At 36.4% G+C, this 23,801-nt stretch overlaps 1 protein-coding gene across 4 annotated transcripts in view; it reads left to right on the forward strand.

The window, feature by feature from the left end:
• PALM2AKAP2 (PALM2 and AKAP2 fusion) overlaps positions 1–23,801 on the forward strand; it is a 249,548-nt gene that overhangs the window by 115,272 nt on the left and 110,475 nt on the right. For 3 of the 4 annotated variants that reach the window (XM_026713390.2, XM_026713391.2, XM_087926505.1), the window contains exons 6-7: positions 4,334–4,435; positions 9,679–10,359. In XM_026713390.2, the coding sequence (XP_026569175.2) occupies positions 4,334–4,435; positions 9,679–10,359 (783 nt within the window). The remainder of the gene's footprint in view (positions 1–4,333; positions 4,436–9,678; positions 10,360–23,801) is intronic. The other variant, XM_087926506.1, reaches the window with a different exon arrangement.

Consider the following 23,801-nt stretch of genomic DNA (forward strand, 5'->3'; position numbering starts at 1 on the left):
ATAGATAGATAGATAGATAGATAGATAGATAGAGATACAGATACATATATAGATATACATATAGATATAGATATACTGTAGATATAGATATACTAAGCTTCAAAATACTCTTGGCCAAAGAGAGAATAAGGAATAAAGCTTTTTCAAAAGTCCTTGATATCAGCAATAAGCTTTCTTTAGATTTCATGTGCCATAGCTCAAGATAAACCCTATTCTATATATTATACCTGAGAGCACCAGGGCATATGTATATAAGTCAAGGACTACCTGTATAAGAGGTGTGCAGATCCCAGACCCTTGACTGCATCAGTACCAAAAGTAAAAAGTGCTAGATCATATCCAGGGCAAAAATTATAGTTTGAGCTAAAAGGGAAATTACAATATTAAAATCAGAAGTAATTGAGGACGACTACTACAGAATGTTGAGGACATGGCATAGGAAGAAGTTGCCAAGGCATGTTTGTTAGGGACAGACCTACCTGATTGCTTTCTGTAAAACACATTGACACAGCAGTCCTCGAAAGCACACTTATGAAGGAGTGGCTTCCAAAAATTCTGTGGAGTTCTGCCCTGATAGCATATAGAATCATTTGGATCTGGGTTCCACCTAGATAGTGCATGCATACCCATGTGTGTGTTGTGTGTGCGTGCACACACATACAGAGAGAGAGAGAGAGAGACCATATATTCAAATGGCATGCCCAGATAGCCACCAGGCAAAAAGCAGGAGACCATGTGCTCAAGCCCTACCTTAGCCATGAAAGTCACCTGGATAAATATGGACCAGTCACTCTCAGCCCAACCTACCTCACAAGGGTGTCATGTAAAAGATAGGAGAAGGAAGGTACGTTGGTTATGTTTGCAACCTTGAGTTATCTGTAAAAATAATAAAGATGGGATACAAATACATACATACATAACCCACACATACATTCAGACAGACAGACAGACAGACATATTGTTCCCTTTCAGATGTATTGGGCTTCAGTCTTCAGAACTCCAGACCAGCATGGAATTGATATTGTAACTTGTAAGATTCCAGAATTCTGAATTTACAAAGAGGCCATGGTGCTCTGTAACACATTTCTGCTGAGGTGCAAGTTAGGCTGTTAGTCATTAAAAACAGCATGAGTTTCATATCTTCAAAGGAGGATAAGAAGCTATCTGTACATCTCCAAATGGATAAATCACAACCGAGTTCTAAAACTAGAGGAGGTTTGTTTAAAATAACCAAGAAGGAATTGCTTGCCGAATTATGAGAGACATCATGACTCAACACATTGCTGTTATCAATTACTATTCAATAACATGCTATGCCCAGATATGTACCCTGAATTATGACAGTTTTTATTGGAACGGTTTATTGGTTATAGTATACCATTATGTATAAACCTTTTTAACAGTACTTTTGAATCTGTATACTGAAACAGCAATAATCACGATATAACAACAGTACTGCCTAGGTGCAATTTAATCTTATAAATCATAGAGTTACTTGAATATCCTTTTATTGCTAATGAATACTAGCATAAGTTGAATTGCCCTGAGGTCATTCTGCATATAAGTAGTCCTTGACTTATGACCACAATTGAGCCCAAAATTTCTGTTGCTAAGCAAGACAGTTGTTAAGTGAGTTTTGGCCCATTTTATGACCTTGTCACAATTATTAAGTGAATCACTGCAGTCGTTGAGTTAGGAGCAGGGTTAAGTGAATCTGGCTTCCCCATTGACTTGGCTTGTTAGAAGTTTACCAAAGGTGATCACATGACTCAGGGACACTGCAGCTGTCATAAGTATGAACCAATTGCCAAGCATCCGAATGTTGATCATGGTACCATGGGGATGCTGCAATTATGAAAATGTTCATAAGTCACTTTTTTCAGTATCATTGTAGATTCAAACAGTCACCAAACAAACTGTTCTAAGTCGAGGACTACCGGTGTATTGTTTTAAGAAAGAAAATTAATAGCACAATAAATAGGCATGATGTTGCAAGGCTCCTCCTCTAAAATTCAGCACATTATCTCTTCTACCTGCCGGTTATTAATGAATTGTTTGTTCTATAAACTAGCTCCTTTAAGGCAATTTAAAAATAATATCCCAAATTAAAGAATCACATAAGATTCTCATGCAGACATCCCAGCAGTTTTACAAGGAAGTTTGTCCACTACACCAGAGAAATATCAAGTCTCTGTTATAATTATTTGCATAGATTACATTCGGAGTTATGCACTGCAGCAAACTTGCAAAGTGAAAGTAGGAAAGAGCATCCTTTGTGTGGAAGGAGTAATAAAATGAGAATTAATTTAAACTGGAGATGTAGCAAAAGGCTGTGGAGTCTTATGATTAATCATCTCCACTTGTGCTGTCTGTTTGTTGCATGACTGTTTGGCATGACTGTGGCATGACTGTTTGTTGTGGAGATTCTAGAAATTGTTGTTTTAACCATTCGGTCATGTCCGACTTTATATGCCTTTTTTATGTGTTTTGTTTTTTGGATACATCATCCTTTAATAAATTTGTCTGGAATGTATTTGTTATAATTGGTTTAAATTGCCCTCTTCTATTTATAGCTGGTGGCATAGCATTTAATTGTTCTCCTTTAAAACTCAATTAATTCCTCCAGGAAAAAAAATGAAGACCTTTTAAAGTAGCCGTACAAACATCTTTTTTAGCTATTGGGATGAATTGAATTATAAATGGTGTATGGACCGTATATGGTAACTGTCCAGAATCTAAAAATCAGCGAAGAAAAAAAAGGAATACAATCCTTTTGGTATAGCCATGATTTAAAGGGAATTACTCAACTATGTGTGCTGCACATAATGAATCATAAGATTCCTTGGTAAAATGGGAAGAGACCCTTTTTAACACTATCACATTCTTTAAAATAACATGGAGCTGCTATCAAGCTTACCCTCATATGGCCGTGGGTTTATGTGAACAACAAAAGAAAAACCAAGACAGTTTTTCAACAGCCCTATTTTTGCAGGGCCACTCGAGGGCTTATCTGTATCAGCAGCAGAAATAGAAGACTAATCTTCTGTTGACCTTTTCTTCTCTGTTCAAGTGACATCGTTAACTGAAGCATTCAGTTTAAGGTTAAAATTGTTACTGACCAGGTTATATGACTTTCTGATCTCCCCCTCATGGCCCAGTAATATGTGTTGGGCTGTGCTGATGGGGCTAATTTAGATGATCTTTGCTGGTGACTGCCTCATCTCTACACCCAATTCAAAATGCTTAATCTCAAATATAAACACCTTTAATCTCCCTATTGCAATATGATATTACCTAACCATTAAGAGCCGCCTTAAAAATCCTTCTCTGCCTTAGCACTATATGAAATTAGGAAAATGACAACTTTCATCTTTTCTATACTGCCATTCTATCTTTGAAACTGATTACCCATGTAGCAGAAGCAAGTAAATTCTTACAAATGAGCTAGATTCAGCCTATGCAGACTTCTTGTTCAGCTCATTATTCTGATGCAAACATAAAAAGATGTACCAAAACTTTCTAGGTACAAACATCTGTTTGCTTCTGAACATAACATTCAACCATAGTTAACTTGTAAATGTACCAACAGTCTCTGTTCAACAATGTTCAAATCATATTATTTACTATATTGATTTATGAATGAATGAATGAATGAATATAACTTTATTACAGTCTTAGACCAGCAATACACATCACTATTTACAATATACACTGTACATAAAAATACTGACACAATATAATACATTAATAGTGGATAAAAACATCCATTAAGAAAATACATGTTCTCAAACAGTTAGGGGCACTATATTGATTTATGTTACCCAATAAACATTTAACCTGTACAGATAGTTCATACCTCTATTAACCCACACATTGAATATAATAAATAAATAATAGCTTTTATGCACATGGAAAGAAAAAAAAACCATAGAACTTACCCACCACACCAATTGTAGGAACTAAAGCATTTACTTAAGCAAAGATGCTATACAGAGCACCATACTGTTTTTCCATGTTTTACAAGGCAAATTACTGTTTGATCCATTTCATTTCCAGAGGTCATTGACCTGCTGGCACATGGAACCTCCTGACATGATTTCCACCCATATCACTAAAAACAGTCTTAGTCATCAGGTCTTTCTCTCCCGCCTCAGCTAGACTATTGATTGGCAATCAAAGCACACTGATTCTGCATTTTGCTGCTTTAATTCAGTTATCTGGCACAAAGCTTCTGATGTCTATTGTTTGGGATAATAAATAGAGGACACTGCTGCCTAAGCAATGAAGCCTCTGGGGTCTTATTTAACTGTATTTCCCATTCTTTGATGACTAGATGCAGTAAATTACATTTACTCCCAGATCCCTGAACTCACAACTCTCTATTCACAAGCAACAGAGACTGTTCCTGGGAAAGACAGAACAAGCAGGGTAACTGGTAAGTCTCAATAGAATTTGGGTTTATTCTTTCAGCAAGTCTGATCTTTTTAAAAAGTAAAAGAAAAAAACATGTTGGGTTATCTGCGACTAACAACCAGCTGTATTTTGCAGAATAGAGAAAGGATAGCTAGCTAATCATTTGGCAGACACCACACCTAAACTTAAAGAGACTTGTTGCATTTGTTCATAGGCTGAATGAGCTATTATAGAATAGAATTGTTTTGATTTGTTTTTAACAATTGTTAACAGGCAGACAATAGAAAACCTAATATTATGGTTTATCTATTTAAAAACAAAAGCAGTAAGAGTATTTATGTCCACAAATAAAGTTTTTGTCAAAAATTAATTCTAACTTTCCAGCAAATTAACATACTTAATCATGTTAATTGTTGCCTAATTTACTAATGGCTTCAATTTTATTTCTCATTCATTCATTCAGAATTAAATTTAAATCCAGTGGCACTTATTCTCATATATCTGTCTACATTTCATTGGTTTCAATTATTTTTAATGATTTGTTTGTAAAAAGCACCATTTGCGTTTAAGTATTTCAAGTTTGATGAAGCCATTTGAAATTGTTATTTCTACCATTCCCCATTTAATGATCCCAGAAGCTGTTATTTAATTATTTCCTCATGGGAAATACATTTGAGATAGTGGACCCAAATATATTTGTCTTAAGAGTGAGTGCATATTTGAAAGTGTTGAAAATTAAAAATGAACCAACCTCTCTACTAACAAATGGAATTGAGGAAGGGTCCCATTCTCATGAAACCTGAGTAGAACATTATTTAATTATATAAGCTAATAAACACAACTGTGGGTTGACAATCATGCAAGCAAATCCAAACATTTTCTGAACTATACAATACTGAATGAGCCCAGATTCACAGAGATTGTGGCTTTCAAATGCACTGTCACTTTAACAAATCAGGAATGAACATATGATTAAATATGTTTTTCAATATGAGAAGCACAGTGTTTACCAGTATGGAACTGTTCAATCTCTTGAAAAAATAAAACCCCACAAGCCCTTATTGGGATTCTATTATATATATTTATTTTTAGAGAGATTCTTATAATTAGTCCTCATAGGATGAAATATGGACAAAGGGATTTAGATGCTAATGTTTCTATGGGACCTCCTTCAAGGAACATCTCAATTGTGTGTTTGTGCAATGGATTGATATTTGTCTTTTCTGCTGTATTTTGTGCCTGGATCCCATCTTATTTTTGTTTGTTGTGGATTTTCACATATTATATCTGTCCTGCTCTCAGTCAGTTGGAATCAGGCAGTGCCCAAATTTACATAAATAAATAAAGACAGGGTATCCCATTAAGTCAAGATGCTAAGTACCAAAAATACTATTTACTCTCTTCATTCCCGGTATTAAAAATATAATAGTAACACAGAAAATAACATTAATCTTCTCTTTTATGCCACTCAAAAATTCAAGTGCTAAAGATGGCATAATTCTCCTTCACATAACTCAAGAGGAGAGCCAAAGTGCTCAGATAAAAAAGCAACCAGCTTGCTGCTTACTTTACCTCACAGGAATATTTTATTCCAAAAATTATACAAAGGAAAATATGACTGCTCATATTATCTCCAAAGCTTAGATATAAGCATGCCCAGCAAACTTCAGATAGATGAGATCTCTATATAAAATGGCTACTATTGAGGGATCCGTGGTTCTGAGTTTGGTTGTTTTCTTGAAGACATTTCATTACCCAAATTAGATAACATCATCAGTGCCATCTGTCAGAAAACCGCCAAGCTCAGACAGCACCAAGGATCCCTCATGTCAGCACATGAGCTATAAATATTCTCCTTTGTTGGTACTGCTACTTTTCTTTGTCTTTGCTTTAGCTTAAAAAGAACCTGTGAACTTATAGGCCCCTACTAGAGTTTTTCCCTACAATATATGCTTGCTTGTTTGGATAAAAATAGTTTATGAGTGAATGAATGAGTGAACAATCCTCATATTAGTTATCTTTGTGATATATAGATAGCAGGCCTAAGAATATAGAGCATGAATTAAGACCTATTGAACTCACTGGGTGTTCTGAGTTGAACATCCATACATTACAGTAATAGGATAACAACATTAGTATTTGGAATATGATCATTGTGTATAAAATATGTAAATATTTAAAATAAATGAACATTCAAATGGTCAAGTAACTCAGAGTACATTACATCAACAAAATCCACATAAGGAACCTCTGGTCCCCACAGGGCAAAGACTGGGGTTCTTTTTATAATCAGTTGTTGAAAACAAGCAACAGTGGACATCTGCCTTTGTCATTAGATTTAGAGCCAGAACTGTCGTTTATGCTGATTGGCGGATACACAGGTTATATCCACCAAGACATCTGGAAGTACAAAGTTATATACATCTGCATTAGAATTTTGGTGTGATATAGCAAGACAATTTACAGAAACAGGCAGGCCACTTTCTACACACTTCAGGAAAGTGACAAAACATCAGTGGATTATTTGGGGGCAGGGAGGGCAACATTTGGTTGACATCTGTAATACCTCTGTAAACCACTTTCCAGTTGCTTCTGTTAACCTTTATCAAGATCTTCATTTTTTTTTCTAACAGATTACGTAAGCATTTATTATAATACTGTTATGTTGTACTATTAATTAATAGTATTTTCTGATTAAGAGTTGAGTTGAAAATTTGAGACCAATTAATAGCTTTTAAAAGACAGTAGTTTCAGAGATTACCAGCAGTCAGTTGATACCCCTGTATTATCCCTGGAAAATGTATTGACTAAAAGCTTGCATGAAATGTTCCATTCATGGGCTAAATTCTTCAAAAGTTTGTCATGCGACATTTATAGATAAGTTTGACTGTGGTGTTAGTTTTAAACTGTCCCCTTCCACATTCCTCTCAGTAAAGTTTCTATATATTTTCGGGATACGTATTGCCATCATTTGATGCATATGGTAATGAGAAGTAACTTGCACGTGTGAATGACCCATCACAAATGGAGGTAGTCCTTGATTTATAACCAGCATTGAGCCCAAAATTTCTTTTGCTATGCGAGACAGTTGCTAAGTGAATTTTTCCCCGTTTTACTACCTCTCTAGCCACATTTGTTAACTGAATCACTGCAGTTATTAAATTAGTAACACGGTTGTTCAGTGAATCTGGCTTCCCCATTGACTTTGCTTGTCAGAAGGTCGCAAAAGGTGATCACATCACCCCGGGACACTGCAACCGTCATAAATATGAGTCAGTTGCCATGAATTTTGGTCATGTAACCATGGAGATGCTGCAATGTCTGTACATGTGAAAAATGGTTATATGTCACTTTTTTCATTGACTAATAGTCTAATGGTCTAACTTCAAAAAGTCACTAAATGAACTGTTGTAAGTCGAGGACTATCTGTATATTATCACAGAGAATGACAACAGAACACAGTACTTTCCATGAGTCTATGAAGGCTTTTCTTCTAGTTACTACATGCATTATGATCACATCTACTGTATTGCAGTATATTTAGCTATATTTAGTCATTCAGTAAGAAATTAAATGGCATGTGCATCTATGAAGCAGACCACACTCAGATGAGAAAGTGGAAGATTATATATATTGATATACTGATATATAGCTCTAAAAGGCTTAATTAAAACTCCCATACTATTTTTCATTTCTGTTTTTTCTGTTCCCCCTAAGCATTCATGTTGCTTTTAAAGCTAGGTGAATTGGAGTAAATATGAAACCCAAGATGATTTTTTTTTAAAAATTAGATGATGAAAAGGTCCCTTTCCTTTTAGGGAGGCCTGGAATGGGAAAAGTAACTGAATCTTAAGTGGAATTGTTTCTAAGAGGTACAGTAGAAGCTCCAGGGAGCAGATATAGGTACTCTGCTCAGTTTTGTTAAGTTGTACAACGATAAACAGTTCAGGAAGGTTTGCATTATTTTCTATACTTGCATCTCTCTCTCTCTTTTTTTTTTTATTGGTTTTTAAAAACAAACATAAACAAACAAAACATAAAAACATCAAGCTATCTTCCATAGGTGTACATACAGTGTGCCGGTTAGTTTACAAATTGTTTTGTGCTTCCATTTCGTAGTCTTCAATTACAATTACATTACGTATAATCTCATATTGTCAATCAAAAATTAAATACCTTAGTATCATTATTAATCAATCATTTGACTATACTTTTATTCATTCATGTTTTACAAGATAACCATAATTTACTTAATTTATTTTATAACAGTTCATATTATCATCCCAAATCTATCCTAAAATCATTCTGTAGATATAATAAGAAAGAAGTACATCTTCATATATTTATTATTTTCTAAAAATCTACATATTTCATTACTGTACTTTATTGTCTAACCATTGGTAGAAAAGATCCCAAATTTTATAAAATTATTGCATCTCTTTTTTGTTTGTTTGTTTCTGCTGGTGATGGGATAAGAGCCTATAAATAACACTGAAGCTTTTACCACTGAAAATTTCACTTGTACTGCTCTTCTTGCTTCTGAGATTGTGCTAGGGTACAATAATCCCTCACTTTCAAACATTTCTTTGCTACCAAGAAGACTAAACAATTGCTTTGTTAATTACAGCCCTGTTTCTTAGAAACTGTCTTCTTTAATACCACATTCTGTGGCATTTCTGTACACACTTGCAGAATCAATGCCTATGCTCAACCTTAATAATGATGCATATATCAGGATATTTATATTTCCTGTCCCGCCCTCTTGCTGATGCTATATATTGTGGGTGAAACCTGTAGCTTCTAAGTTGTGCAGTAACTCACCCTGAAGTAGAAATTCAAGTGATGTTTTTTTACTGTGCTTCACTTCTGAAGGAAATATTTGGCCAGTATAAGAGGAACTCTCCAGGTTATTAAATATCCCCATGTAACTTTTAGTCAGAATTTGGACGATGAGCATATTTACTATGTGAACAAATTCAATAACTTAGACATTATGGTAGACCTGCTTGTTTGTCACCCCCTAGTACAGAAAATATTTAAAAGTTATCCATTCACTAGAAAAGGACTGGCTAATGCTAGTTGCATCAACCTTTGTTAAGATAACAATTGCTTGACTTCACAGTTTGCATCTCTAACATAGGCTGCTTGGCATTTTAGATCACAGCTTCTTTGGGTATATAGTTGTCTGCTTGTCTGTTTGGCAATTAACCATTCACATGCTTCTTGCTGTTGTAACAAACACTTCCTCTCTTGTTTCCATTCAAGCTTTGTACAGCATGGAAATTAATGTGGAGAAAGACAAACAAACTGGAGAGACCAAGATTCTCTCTACGTCCCCCATTGGCCCCGAGGCTGCCCGTCAGAGAGGAATCAAAGTCTATGATGATGGTACCAAAGTAGTCTATGAGATGCATTCTGGAGGCACGGTGGTAGAAAACGGAGTACATAAGTTAAGCTCAAAGGACGTAGATGAACTTATTCAGAAAGCAGGGCAATCAAGCATAAAAGGAGGGGCTCTATCAATAGTGGATGGAAACCTCAGCCACATGAAGGAACAAATTCTTTTTAAGGAAGCAAAACTAGAGATGGTGCACAAATCCGGCAAAAGACTTTCCGGGAATCCTCCACACCAAGTAAAACTTTCTGGGGATGAAATCCCAGAAGCCAGCTCAGATCACCCAGTAACAATGATATTTATGGGTTATCAAAATATTGACGATGAAGACGAGACCAAAAAGGTATTGGGCTATGATGAGACAATCAAGGCCGAACTGGTCCTTATTGATGAAGATGATGAAAAATCATTACGTGAGAAGACAGTGACTGATGTGTCGACCATGGATGGAAATGCTGCTGAGTTAGTTTCTGGGAGGCCCTTGTCAGACACAACAGAGCCCTCTTCCCCGGAGGGAAAAGAAGAAAGTTTACCAATGGAGAAAGTCCCAGGTACAGAAAAGAAAAAGCGCTGTCAGTGCTGTATTGTCATGTGACCATCTCTTCCTTCCTTCTCCCTCCTCCTCTTCCTCCTCCTTCTTCTTCCGAGCAGCTCGTGCTCCATCACTCCCTTAGACCTCACTGTATTTTTCTAACTGCAGTACTGTGAACTGGAAGTGACTGCCTCCATTGCCTTGCAGTTGGTTTGCTCTGATTTTTCTAACTTGTCAAGGGAGATGAGTAATGAAAGTACAGACTTCTCACCAAATGCACTCTTTTAGGATTATTTTTAGAGGGTGAGAACAAAAACAGTGAACAAAATGCTGTTCTATTTGAAAGATATCTCTATATCAATATAAATATATAATATATGAATATGCATAGTTGAATCTGTGTAATATGCATATTTATGTATTGCATATATTTATTAAACTTATAAACGTATATGAAGAATTTTACTTTATATAACTAGCAGGTATGATCACCTCCAAGGTTTTACAGGATTCCTAAGTTTCACATATGTGAGCCTTAAACTGCATTTTAATGTTGTACGTTTTTTAAGAAACAGGTTTTATTTTTTACTGGGGTAAGGGAAAGACATTTGATCATTTTGTTTGAGATCCTAATATTTCAATTTTTCTTCCCCAAAGAAAGACTTTGTTCTAAATTGGGAAGCTGTTTCGTAAGACCTGTTCCCATATAAGCCCCAATAAAACCGTTTAGTCTTGAGGACAACGTACAATGGGGTCAACCCAACTAGCATCATGTTGACTGGAACCTTCCTTTATTTTGCTCAGGTTTCTGATGGGCTCTTCTATAACGGTCATTGAAAGGAATGCATTTTGCACAGTCTCCGTGCTTAGCATTCCCATATAGTTGGCTTCAATGAGGCTTGTATGCATGCAAGTGTGGATCAGAATTCAGTTGTGACATATTTGGCAACACTGGAAATACCACACTGATTTCACTACTGACTGGTATTGCTAAACGTAATTGAATAATTGCCTAGGGAACTCGGAGTGATGATTTAGGGTTTTGTTATCATTGTTTTATTTTAGCCTTATTTAAATCTTCTAGTTTTCAGTATTGTGCTTATGTCCCATCTCCCTACAGTCGAACTAAAATGAGTATGCCATGAAAATGGGTCAGAATTGCCAGGATTAAATTATTGTCACTGATTTTACTTGTTTGCCTTTCAGTAACAGTGCCTACTTATGTATATGGTCTGCTTGTCGGAACTGTGATATGTAAAAGATGATTTTGTGGTTTATATAAAATATGTACCCATGGCAATTGTCTTATGATCTAAATTTCCCAAAAAGAAAAAAAAGAGGAGAGCCACTTTTTCTCAAGAATAGAAGGCCCCCAGTTCTCAAAATGTCTTTAAAGGTTGTTATATTTGTCTCCCAGAGAACAGAAAATCAAAGTAGAAAAGCTAGCATTTTTATAATAGGTAAGCACCATATGAAGTACCATCATCTTCCAGTGTCTCCTTTAGATAAAATAAAAAAAAAACCCAGTGGGAATCTTAGCTTCATATTAGCATCACCAGAATCACTTTCTATGTCCTTCTGTTTGAATGTTTGGTTACTAAGGGCTCGTCCAATGTGTTATCTTCCCATGCTTGACAATAGAAAAAGTACCCACAACATACTTTGTACCACATATTGTCATTTAAGCCAGTAGTACTGCTGCCATCTGAGAAAATAATGTGGATTACTTTTAGGTTGGTGATTGGCTCTTCTCTTCGAAGGTTGGGAAAAAAACAGTTCTGTAAGACCTGTTCTGTAAATTCTAAGGAGGATAAAGAGAATTAATTACATTTTTCTCCAGGTAAAAGTTACTTCCACAACCAGTAAGTTTGAAGTGACAGCCCCCACCCTATGCCTGTTTCTTATCCTCCACACCAGCTCTCACCCTCATTTGCTTGCATTGCTCGTGGAACCTCATTCCCCCATTAGAGAATTGCCTCTTTCAAGATGGCAAAACAAGCTTCAATAGTTTTGATATTGAGTGTGTAGGTACTTAAGTTGTTATTCAAAACTTCTGCCGCCAGGTTTGTCCTCCTCCTTTGCACGGGAGTCTGCCAAAACCAAGACTGTGACAACTCATGGAATAAATTACAGGTCTGCGTCCCAAATTAGATTGCACTTGCAAGAGAAGGATGTGATTCTACTCATTTCAGGAAACCTCAGCCCTACAAATAAAAGTGCATAGGGCAAGGCATTGCTGATGCAAATTGATTAAAAAACAATCCACTGCCTACAAATGTAGTCAAAAAAACAGCACAGTAAATCACAAATCGACACGTTTTCAAAACCTGATGGTATTTCCTAAGCAACTTTATTTCTGTTTTGCAGTAGCAATATTGATTTCCTCAAAGTTCATCAAGTTTGGAATGCATTCAGTTTAACCTGCAATCAATATTCCCATGTCCAAGCCTACCCCCCAAAAGAAAAATATGTGCCATGACAGTGAGGTATGGTCTCTCTGGCAACCACAGCAAAAAAAGGCCAAACCAGCCATCCAGATGGGAGAAGGGAGCCCTTCAGTCTCTAGCAGTTGCCAAACTCCAAAGGTTCCTCCTCTATGTTTAAGTGACTGTTTATGTTTAAGTTATATGGGAGGCTTAAGACTAAGATAGCAGAGAAAATACCGTCCTTTCGGGCACCTTAGATGAGCTTCAACCAGACTCAGTAATGGGCTCATAACAAGATGGAGGACTTATTGTGAGGACATGTCCTCAGCAAATGGTTAGTGGTGGGGCGTCCTTGCATCGAGCACAAATAGATGAGCTCTAAGTGTTAAGAGTAGGAAATTATGAATGACCACAAGAAGTACAAATTTCTTGCAAAACAGTCTTACTTTGCTTAAAAGTTCATCAAATTAATTTTTGTTTCATCTTGTAGAAAGGTGCTGCACATCATAAGTACCCATATAATTTAAACATTGCTTCTTTACTTGCTTTGTCTCATTATGCCTACTGAAACTTTGGGATATTTTTACCCAGGATTGACCCCAGGAAGAAATGGAAAAACACAGTTTCAGGGTAACAGGGTTTCCCTTTTGCCTTCTCAGTGTCGGCTGAGCATACAGCCATTATCTGACTATGAAATGTATTCCAATCATGAGTAAAAGTATCTCAAAGCTATGATCAAAGAATCTGTGGTCCTTCAGAGATTGCTGGCCTCCAGTTTTCATCAACCCCATCGGCATCTCCTATCACATCAAGTTCTGGAATAAATGGATATAGTCACATTGTACTATTTCTGCTCTTAATGCTACAAACAGCATGCCAGATTCTTTGGAAACGCAACCTTCCCATTTCAATCAAGAGCACGATATGGTCATTCCCTTCTCCCCAGAGAGAAATGGGCAGGAGAGTGATGAAGCTTGAGGCATGTTGCTGCTGTCTTTTGGGGAAGATTTAAGAAGGCTCCTTGTCTCAAGCAAGTATTTCAGTAAATCTATAGCAAACATGCTAATTTATTTTTTCCAGTCTGTATGCTCTTCTACATCTCTCGTTTGAAGCCTTCCATGGTTGAGTTCTGACATGCTTTTCCTAATTTTTAATATCTAGTTGCTATGATCCACCTCCAAAATGTTGTGGGATTCCATTGGAATCTGCAATAGAAATTTTGGATTGCCACTGGTTATAAGAGGCCTCACTGAAGGGTTTTTTTTTCCCTTAAAGTGTCAAACAGAAAGAGGCATAGGCGGAAAAAAAACAATGATACCTTGGTAAAAGGAAGCCTTCCAATGATCTGAGTCCTGCTGGCGTTTCTTCTGACAATTAGCTGTATCCATAAAATTTACAATAGATTATAAGTGAAGATTTCTAGTGACATCAAAATCATTTCAACTAAGGAAGAATTTCATGAATCCTATAGAAACGTACTAAACCAGCATTAATCTTGCTGGAGAAAGAAGTTGTCTCCTAATGTGTATCTATTCTCTCTCAGGTGGTGCTTTATTGTATTAACTCTTGAGTTTTAAATGTCATGTTGAACAACAATTTTCCTCTGAGCTCTTTTCTTTCTGTGTCATTAAGAAAGATGCCTGGTATCTTTTCAAGTGAGGAATAACAACAATCTGCAGTGAGATTTGCAAAACCACATCCCAATCTTAAATCTTAAATAAATTTGGAATTAATGTTGAACTTGAGTTCAGTTGAACATACTTCTGTACAAGCATGTCAGAATCATAGACTTAAAAAGACAGATCAGTCCACCAAAAGATAAATTTCTCATTTAAACTTTTTCCATTAAAAACTGTTTTAAAGCCACTAAATTTAGTCCTTGTTTAGCAACCACAGTTGTGACTGGCAACTTAGTCATTCAGTGAAGCTGTCACTGGGTGAAACTGCAAATCTGGTTATGATCTTACTTCAGTTTTTTTGTTTGCTTTACAGACCTGAAAACTAAACTAAATGAAGCAGTTGCTAAATAAGGACAGCCTGTACTCCATACACAAATCATAAAATAAAACAAATCAGACAAACTAATAAAAATAAACTTAAAGTTGCACAATATTGTGGTATTGTAATACTACACATTTCTACAGATAAATTAGGAAAATTATAATACATTAATAATGGTTATTATTTCATTATTTATTTTTATATTCATTTGATTGGCAATCTCAATTTTTGCAATATTACTATATTTAAGCTTCCTTCGTGCAATATCCTTCACCTAATCTTTCAAGTTATTCAGTAAACATTTAGTGAAAATTTGAAAAATGTGATAATCATGTACAATTCCTGTTAACATTTTTGCTAGGTAATACAGGTCAGAGCAAAGGTTAAAGGTTAGAAGTAAAGCACAAATATAGCACTTTTTCTGATAGAGCAGAATACTTTCAATTTTCAATTATCTTTAGTAAATTGTCAGCGTTCATATATACCATATATACCACATGCATTCATATATACCATGAAAGTTAAAGTAAAATTCACATGTAATCTAAAATGTAGATTATCTTATTGTTGAATGCTTATTTCTTCTCAAGTACAAAAAACTGCTGAACAGAACAGTATTGATTCTAATGCATTTAAACAAATATATATTTCACTGATATCAGCAAATAAGTCTTGAGCAACATAAATACATCCCTGATTAATTTTCTTTCAAAGATTTTTAGGACAACCTTTTGATTTTTTAAAATTATTATTATTATTGATTAGCTTTTCCTGATGATCCCAGATCCAGATAACTCAACTGGTTAAGTTAGCTGGAGTTGAATCCAGGATCATCAGGAAAAAAATACTCATTATTCAGTCCTAATAATTTCAGCAGGAATGAACATTATATGAAACCTACAGTCCAGAACAATTAAAATATAAAACATTACACAGAGGTGACTAGATAGGCTATAATTCAAACTTCTACAAGGATCCTTCTACAAGGACCTTTATATACCTGTGGCCCTGCATATGGTCAGTACTGAAACCCTAACTGCAGTCCCAATAAATTTGGAAGATGTCAAGGTGAGAAAATCTGATCTGAGGGGCTGGCATGAAAATTCAAAGTCCATAATGTTTTGAAAATCTATTTGGAGGCTGTCTTCACCTTAAATATGATTAAAGCAAACCAAATGGGATCTAGAAGCAATCAGATTAAAAACTGTATATATTTAGAAGAAATCATCTATTTACCAATGTTTGCACATTATCTACTATTTGTTTCCAGGAATAAAATAATTCTGGAAAACTACAAGTATATAAAGCAATTAATTCAGAGAGCATGTTCCTGCTGAATTTTCTAAGGATTGGCACATTCTAGATTACATGTGTATCGTTTTAATAACATTCTACAGCTCTACCGATTTCCTCTACAGAGATATAGGGTTGTGTCCACAGTTCCATTGAAGGCTTAGTTTCAGTTGCAGGTCTCTCTGGACAACTCAATACAATCTTTCAGAACAAAATTTATATGGTTTTTAATTTTTCCCCCCAGGATTGTATCTTTGCTATTCCAGCGCAGAGAAATATTTTAAACCATAAATATAAACAGGCAAGGTCTAGATTCATGACAGTTTGGCACAATGACTATTTCGCCTTAACTTTTGTAATTAAATATTTAAAAATGCAAAGGGAAAAAAAAATCTTTTTAGTGTGTTTTCCTAAGATACCAGTAATTTGTTCTGTACATTTTAAAAAATATTTTGTATTCTCAATCTTTTTGCAAATTTACCTTAGTTTTCATGAAGACTCTTTTTCTTGGTAACATCATGATATCTTTTTCTGAATATAAAAAACATAAAACGCCACCAATATACTGCTTTCAAGTACAAAACAAAAAACAAAACCAAACAGAAAGAAAAGAATCACAGGGCTGTTTCTCATTTAGTTGTCTGTAGCTGATGTACTGTATTGTATATGTTTACACAATTCTTCCACTTTTGCCTTTGTGACACTTGCTAACGAATCACAAAACTAGATACGATGTGTGCCATTGGACAGGTTGCCTTAGCTTTTCCTTTATTTTAACGTTATTTCTTTCCCTAAATTTCCACTTTCCCTCCTACCAAAATGCAGGCAGCATTCCAAGCTGTGAAACCGCAACGTTCTCTATCCATCTCTTTTTTTTTTTTTTTTTGATCCATAAAGGCAGCAGTCTTTCTCAGAAACAGAAAGGAAATGACATGAGATACTGTAGCAACTGGGAATCTTGGTCCAGAATATGTAAGAAAATGGGGTGTACTACACACAAGACATTTATTGGGAATGTTATTGCATGATCATGCAATATGATAGCTGTTCTGTCTTACACTGAATAGAGGTATTCATGCTATTGATAGCTGACATTCTGTCTGAAATGAAGAGATATTTATCACTCTCGAGACTGGGTGTAAAAGTGTGATAAAAGATCTCTTCCTGCTAGGATATATTGCTCCAGTTGGACGTTGAGTATTTATCCTCATAGCTAGATTTACCGATTATTAGATAAGTAAAACAGTAAGTAAAACAGTTGGAAGATGGTATAATTTAATAAACAGAAAGAGATTTGGAAGAGAAAAAAAAAACCTCCAGACTCATTTAAGAGCATAAAAACTATTTTTCACAGTGTTGTTAGGTTACTTAAGGATGAGATGTTACAAAACTGGTTTTAAAAAGTGGTTTTGTGGCTCTGGCTTTTCAGCCTGATAACTTAGGGCTATGTACGCCTTCAGCAATTATACACCATTAACATAAATCGGGTTTTTATTTCTACATTATTATAGAATCCTCTCAAAATAGATTCTATTCAATTCACCTGAAGTAATTCCTCATTGTTCCCTTCCCTGTGAACTTTGTTTCTGGTTTTGAATCCTGTGTGGAGAAAAACAAACAGTTGTAAGGGAAAGATTCACAAGCCTCAGCAAACTGGAGAGAGCTGTTCAATGTCATTACCTAAGAATTTATATGAAACAATTATACCAGTGAAAATCAAAACATGATCAGCCTTAAATTAGCCTCAAGCATTGTTTTCCACAAATATGATTTTTCTTAGAGATGTAATGGGAAGTAACAGATCTTGCAACCTATCTAAAAACTTAATTTATAACTCTGTTAAGACATTCTCTCTTCAGAGAATTCCCCCTTTAGAGATTTCTTAATAAATCACAGGGTGGCACACTACGTTCTAGCCTTTTTCCTTCCTTGTACGTTGCAGGTTTTATTGCAAGGGCTATTCTTTGCAGGTAGAAATCCCATATGATCAGGAGTTACAGGCCACCCATTAACAGACCTAGATGTCCACACTCACTATGTGGATATTAGATTGTGCTACAGGGAGAGGGTTAGATGATGCTGTCCAGCTCAGTCCTGTGCATTGTACTTTTCTTTTTAGAGTACATGGTTGAGGACAACTAGAGTATTTGAATTTAAGACTGAAACTTAAATCGGGTGTTCCCAACCCCGGGCCATGGCCTGTTCAAAACTGGGCCACAGGAAAGGTTTGCAAGCACACTTGAGTGAGTGATGGGCGAGCGCACATGTGCAACTTCATTTGCACGGGCGCACATTCCCACGACTTATGCAAAGGAGCTTCACGCGCATGTTCTCCCACCGCTGATGTGGAACCATCCTCTTCCCCCCCCACACCCCGGTCCACAAAGCTGGAAAGGTTGGGGACCGCTGACTTAAACGATTCAACAGCATCCATCAGTAGGGCACAACAGAAAGGTTTCTCAACTTTGTTGTTAAACCTACTCACAATTCCTACTTAATCAGAATTTTGAACTATGACTTAAAAGGTGCACCCTTAAAAGTGTAGTACATGAATTAGCCCCTGAGTGATTTTTATACAGCTCCAGAGTCTCAAGAAATGTGTACATGAATGTATCACTGTTTTAAGTGGCAGAGTTCAAAGTGGAAAGCTGCAATGTCAGCAGTCAATATTAAACCTATTTAAATAAATGTAAATCCCATGCATTCCAAGAAGATGTATTTAGGATTGTAGCCACTCAGTCCAATTCTATTTATTCAGAAAGAATTACTATAGGTAGTTCTCGACTTACGACCACAATTGAGCCCAAAATTTCTATTTCTAAGCGAGACAATCGTTAAGTGAGTTTTGCCCCATGTTGGCTTTCTTGCCACAGTTGTTAAGTGAATCACTGCACTTGTTAAGTTAGTAACAAGGTTGTTAAGTGAACCTGGCTTCCCCATTGACTCAGAAGGCTGCAAAAGGCGTTCACATGACTCCGGGACACTGAAACTGTCATAAATATGAACCAGTTGCCAAGCATCCAAATTTTGATCACGTGGCTGTGGGGATGCTACAACGATCGTAAGTGTGAAAAATGGTCATACGTTTTTTACGGTGCCGCTGTAACTTTGAATGGTCATTAAACAAACTGTTGTAAGTCGAGGACTACCTATGATTTTAATGGGTCTGTTTTCAAATCAGTATACCTACTTACATATTTAGTGTAAGTGTAGATACATATTTAGATTTAGTGAGTCCCATTCCTGAGTGGATGTGCATAACATTTCAGCCGATTCTTTATAATTTATCCAGAAAGAGGTGCCATTAAATCTGAGCATTGCACAGAAAAAAAAGCTGCATCTTTTAACCAAGGAGGTAGTAGATAGTGTTGTTTATAGGCCCAAGCCAACAAAAAAAAAAAAAGCTCCTATAAAAATTGCTACTGCTGTTCCTTTTTTCTTAACAATGAGCAAAATGCCATTGTTAAATTCCAACCCTGAAAGATTTTTCTCTGTGTCATCAATAATTCAAGGCTTCACAAAGAGAGGCTCAAGAAAATATTGTGTGAAAATACAGCTTTGAGATGGGGTGGTTTTTTTTTTCATGCTTACCTTTAGTAGCTCAGTTTCTCGGTGAACAAGTGTAAATAAGATTCCCATCTAGAGAAGAGAAAAAGACAACTGTAAACTGTTGTGCTAAACTACTGGATTAGAATTGCTGAAAATATCTGCTGTCGTCCATTGTAACCTGAAGTGTACTTTTGAGATTGTATATGCTTGGTGGGGGTGGAAGGTGGGGAGTTTCAGATTAAAAAAAGACAGAGACCAAAAAAAAAAAATTGAAAACAAAATACTGCCAGCAACAGCCAGCCATAACTGTGGCTATTTTCTGGGGTTCCTCCCCCCTTTCTCTGTGTATAGTATTAAAAGAAAATAAAGCTGCCTTTTCACTGCATTTGCACCTGTGTCTTTGTCCTCTTTTTTTCCCCCTCTGTAATTCTCACTCTTTGTGTAATCTGGGGAAGTTTTGCATCCACATAATTTCACTCCTTTCACTAAAATATTAAAGTACTAATCCACATGCTCCCCCCCCCTCTCTCTCTTTCTGCTACTTTATATTTCTGTTCAACTGGAATGACTCTTCCGTGCTCTCACTCTGCATGACATGCCATTCAGTTGCTCTTCCAACAGCACCGGTTAAGGAACAAGTACCGAAAGATGACCAATACCTCCAAAAAGGGTGAATCTCAGAGCGTTTTCTCACAGAATTTCTTTTGGATCGATACGCCTGATGTTGCTGAAGTGTACTCCTAAAACAGGAGAAAGGGGCCCCATCTGTAAGATAGAAAGAACTGATTTGGAAACAGGGCTTTTATTGAAAGGATAAAATGGTGGCAGGCTCTAGTAAGGCTCGCAGGTAAAAGGGGAGGCTATTAAATCCGACAAACTACATTGCTTTCAGGATTAATCTATTCTAGCACAATCTGCAGTAGGATTGACAGAGCAGAAGGCTCCTCCCTATCTTTGAGCAAAGGAGAAGAATTCCAAAATCCAAGCGACTGGGAAGGAACACTTTAACCGTCCCTAGCTACTGTAGGTGTCCTGATTTGAACTACGATGTTGCATACAGGTAGTCCTCAACTTACAACTACAGTGGAGCCCAAAATTTCCATTGATAAGCAAGACCGTTATTAAGGAAAGAATGTTGACCCATTTTGCAACCTTTTTTCATCACCGTTGTTAAGTGAATCATTGCACTCCTTGAATGAATTTGGTTTTCCCGTTGACTTTGTTCATCAGAAGGTCGCAAGAGGTGATCACATGACTCCGGGACACTGCCACCATCATAAATGTGAGTCAGATGTCAAGCATCTGATTGTAAATCACATAACCATGAGGATGCTGCAACGGTCATAAGTATAAAAAACGGTCATAAATAGCATTTTTCAGTGATATTGTAACTTCAAATGGTCACTGAACGGTTGTAAGTTGAGGACTACCTGTAATGGTTCTTTTCCACAGTCACATGCAGTGGAAGCTACTTCTAATCACTGTCCCTATAAAGTTGATAAGTATAGTGAATATTTATTTGCACTGAACTGTCTTAAGAAGAAAACCCAAAGCAAGCAAATGCAGAGAACAGAAAGGTTAGGATCACTAAATATAGTTCTGTCTTCATTTTGAGAGCTACCAGTTACCTGTGAAAAGACCTACACAGTGGTGGTATTCGGCCAGTTTACACCGTATCCGGCAAACTGGTAGCAAGAACTTGGCGTAGGTTGCCGAACCAGTAGTAAGTTCTGGCTGGCCACGCCCCCAATCCGGTTGCCCTCCCACCCGATGCTCGCTTACCTGCCCGCCTGACATTCGCCTAAGGTATTTCTTTTTTTTAACCCTCCCAACAATCAGCTGTGCATAGGATTCTCCTTGCTGAGGCCCATGAAGGCAAAAAATGGAGGGAGGAACTTAGCCCCACCTCCATTTTTTGCCTCCCAGAGCCCGAGAGGAGCTTTAGGGGAGCAAAAACGCCCACCCAGAGGCTCCTCTGAGGCTAGGAAGCTCCCAAAAATGGGTGGGGGCGGCAAAAAAGCAAAAAAAAAAAAAATCCACACCCACCCAGTCACATGGCCATGCCCACCAAGCCACACCCACAGAACCAGTAGTAAAAAAAAATTGAATCCTACCAGTGGACCTACAGATAAACGAAACCAGTTGACATTTAGTAACTCCCCAAGACACTCAATGTTTACTTAAAGAAGTATTAGGGAGCTACAGATTACATGGAGATGAAACCAGAGAAAAGAAAATCCAATGGTTCAAAATACACTTCTTCCTCTCCCACAATTTAAAATTAGATGTTGGTCACTTAAGGCAAATAAACAAAACGGAACCACAGTGAACATAAAGGAGAAAATGGAACTGCTAAGCTTTACTTCCCATAGGCCTTTAATTGTTCTCAAAAAAAATAAAACCCTTTGATTGATAAGAACAGTAAATAAAGCAAAAGAATGGAGTCACAAATAGCTTCTCTGATGTGAAACAAAGCTTTCCTTCTTGAGTGGTAAAACCAGGTACACATTTTTAGGTTAATTGTTCCTCAATTGCTGGACACAAGGAGCTTTAATTGTAGCATTTATAGCCATTGTAAAACTAAGAAATTCACGGCAAAGGAACCTCTTAATGAGGTGGATTTTTTAAAAAAAAAGTAAGGCAAGGCAAGGCTTAGGCTCAGGTGTGCCTATGAGAGGCCCTTGGTTGCCTACTTAAAAGCCTTCTGGGGTGCCTAAATTAAGAAAGAAAACTATGGGCCAAATGCATCCATGATTTGAGCAGGAAACTCAGGTGGCATTTTATCTTTTGATTATTGGTCCATAGAAAATGATTCACTCCAAATACAGACCAAAGAACGAATTCTAGAAAATAATGTCATAGTTTAGATTTCTAAATACACAAAATTTGCAGGAAGATAAATTATAGGGAGGATGCTTACAATTTCTGTAACTTACTTATTTGCAGGCCCATGTGCCAGATTGCCCTTCCCTATGTTATCTTTTTGAAAACCAAAGCATGAAAAATAGAATTGCTGGGGGAGTGGAATATGCAGATTTATTTATTTATATCCATTTAATAGTATTTTTCATGTAAAGTAATATGAGAGTAAGATATTATAGGTTGTTCTGGGGCAGGTTTGACTGGGTAGGTTACATCCATGAAGCTATTTTGCAAATTGTATTTTTTTTAAAAAAATGGGGGAAAGCACAGTTAATGGGAACCAAAATTTATTTACAGTCCAAGACCAAACACAATAAAAGACAAGTATAATAACTATAAAAGGAATGCCCTTTACTACCCTTAGTTAATGACAGATGAATAGTGATCTCTGGATAATGTTTCCCTTCACCTTCTGAAATTATGTGTTGTCCATAGTTATAATTCCCTCAAGAATCAGTTTTAACAGTGTACAATGTTTGATTCTGATTTTACAATCTATTTTATGGCAGGCTAGATCAAATATATTATCACACTTCAAATGAGCTAGAGAAGATGTTCTAAATTTCTCATCCACACATGTCCTTAGCCAAAAATTGGATTATACTGATGTTCAAGTAGTTTTCTCATTCCCATTTCCCGTGATGCTGAGATGACCATATACACTGGGCTCTTGGAAAACATAGTTATTATATGGGCTGCCTGCTGAAGATGAAAAAAGGTAGGTTGAAGCTACGGTAAAATTTCCAGATGGAATCTCTGTGTTGAAAATCCCATTCCTAATACTGATATAAAGTCAGTAAAGCCAGATCTGAATAGTCCATTATTTCCATCACAGAAAATGGATATCTGTTACAATATTTTGGTGTATATCTATCTAGCAACATAGGTAAACTAGAAAGATAATCTTCATAAATCATAGAAATTTGAATGTGATTTGAATTTGAGATAAATGAGTCCCCGAAAAGGATTCAAACACAACCATAAATTTGGAAGAATTTGAAATTTTACTTGTTTTTTATTATATAATGTGTATCCTGCCCAATTTAACAAATTCTGAGCAAGTATTTATAAGGTAGTCCTCAACTTACAACCAAAACTGACCCCAAAATTTCTGTTAAGTGGAACATTCATTAAGTGAGTTTTGACCCATTTTGCAACTTGTCTTGCCACAGTTTGTTAAGTGAATCACTGCAGTTGTTAAGTTAGTAACATGGTCATTAAGTGAGTCTGGCTTCCCTATTGATGTTGCTCGTCAAAAGACTGCAAAAGG

This window comes from Pseudonaja textilis, chromosome 2 (genome assembly GCF_049901715.1).
Source record: "Pseudonaja textilis isolate UNSWEBS1 chromosome 2, rPseTex1.2, whole genome shotgun sequence".
NCBI lineage: Eukaryota > Metazoa > Chordata > Lepidosauria > Squamata > Elapidae > Pseudonaja > Pseudonaja textilis.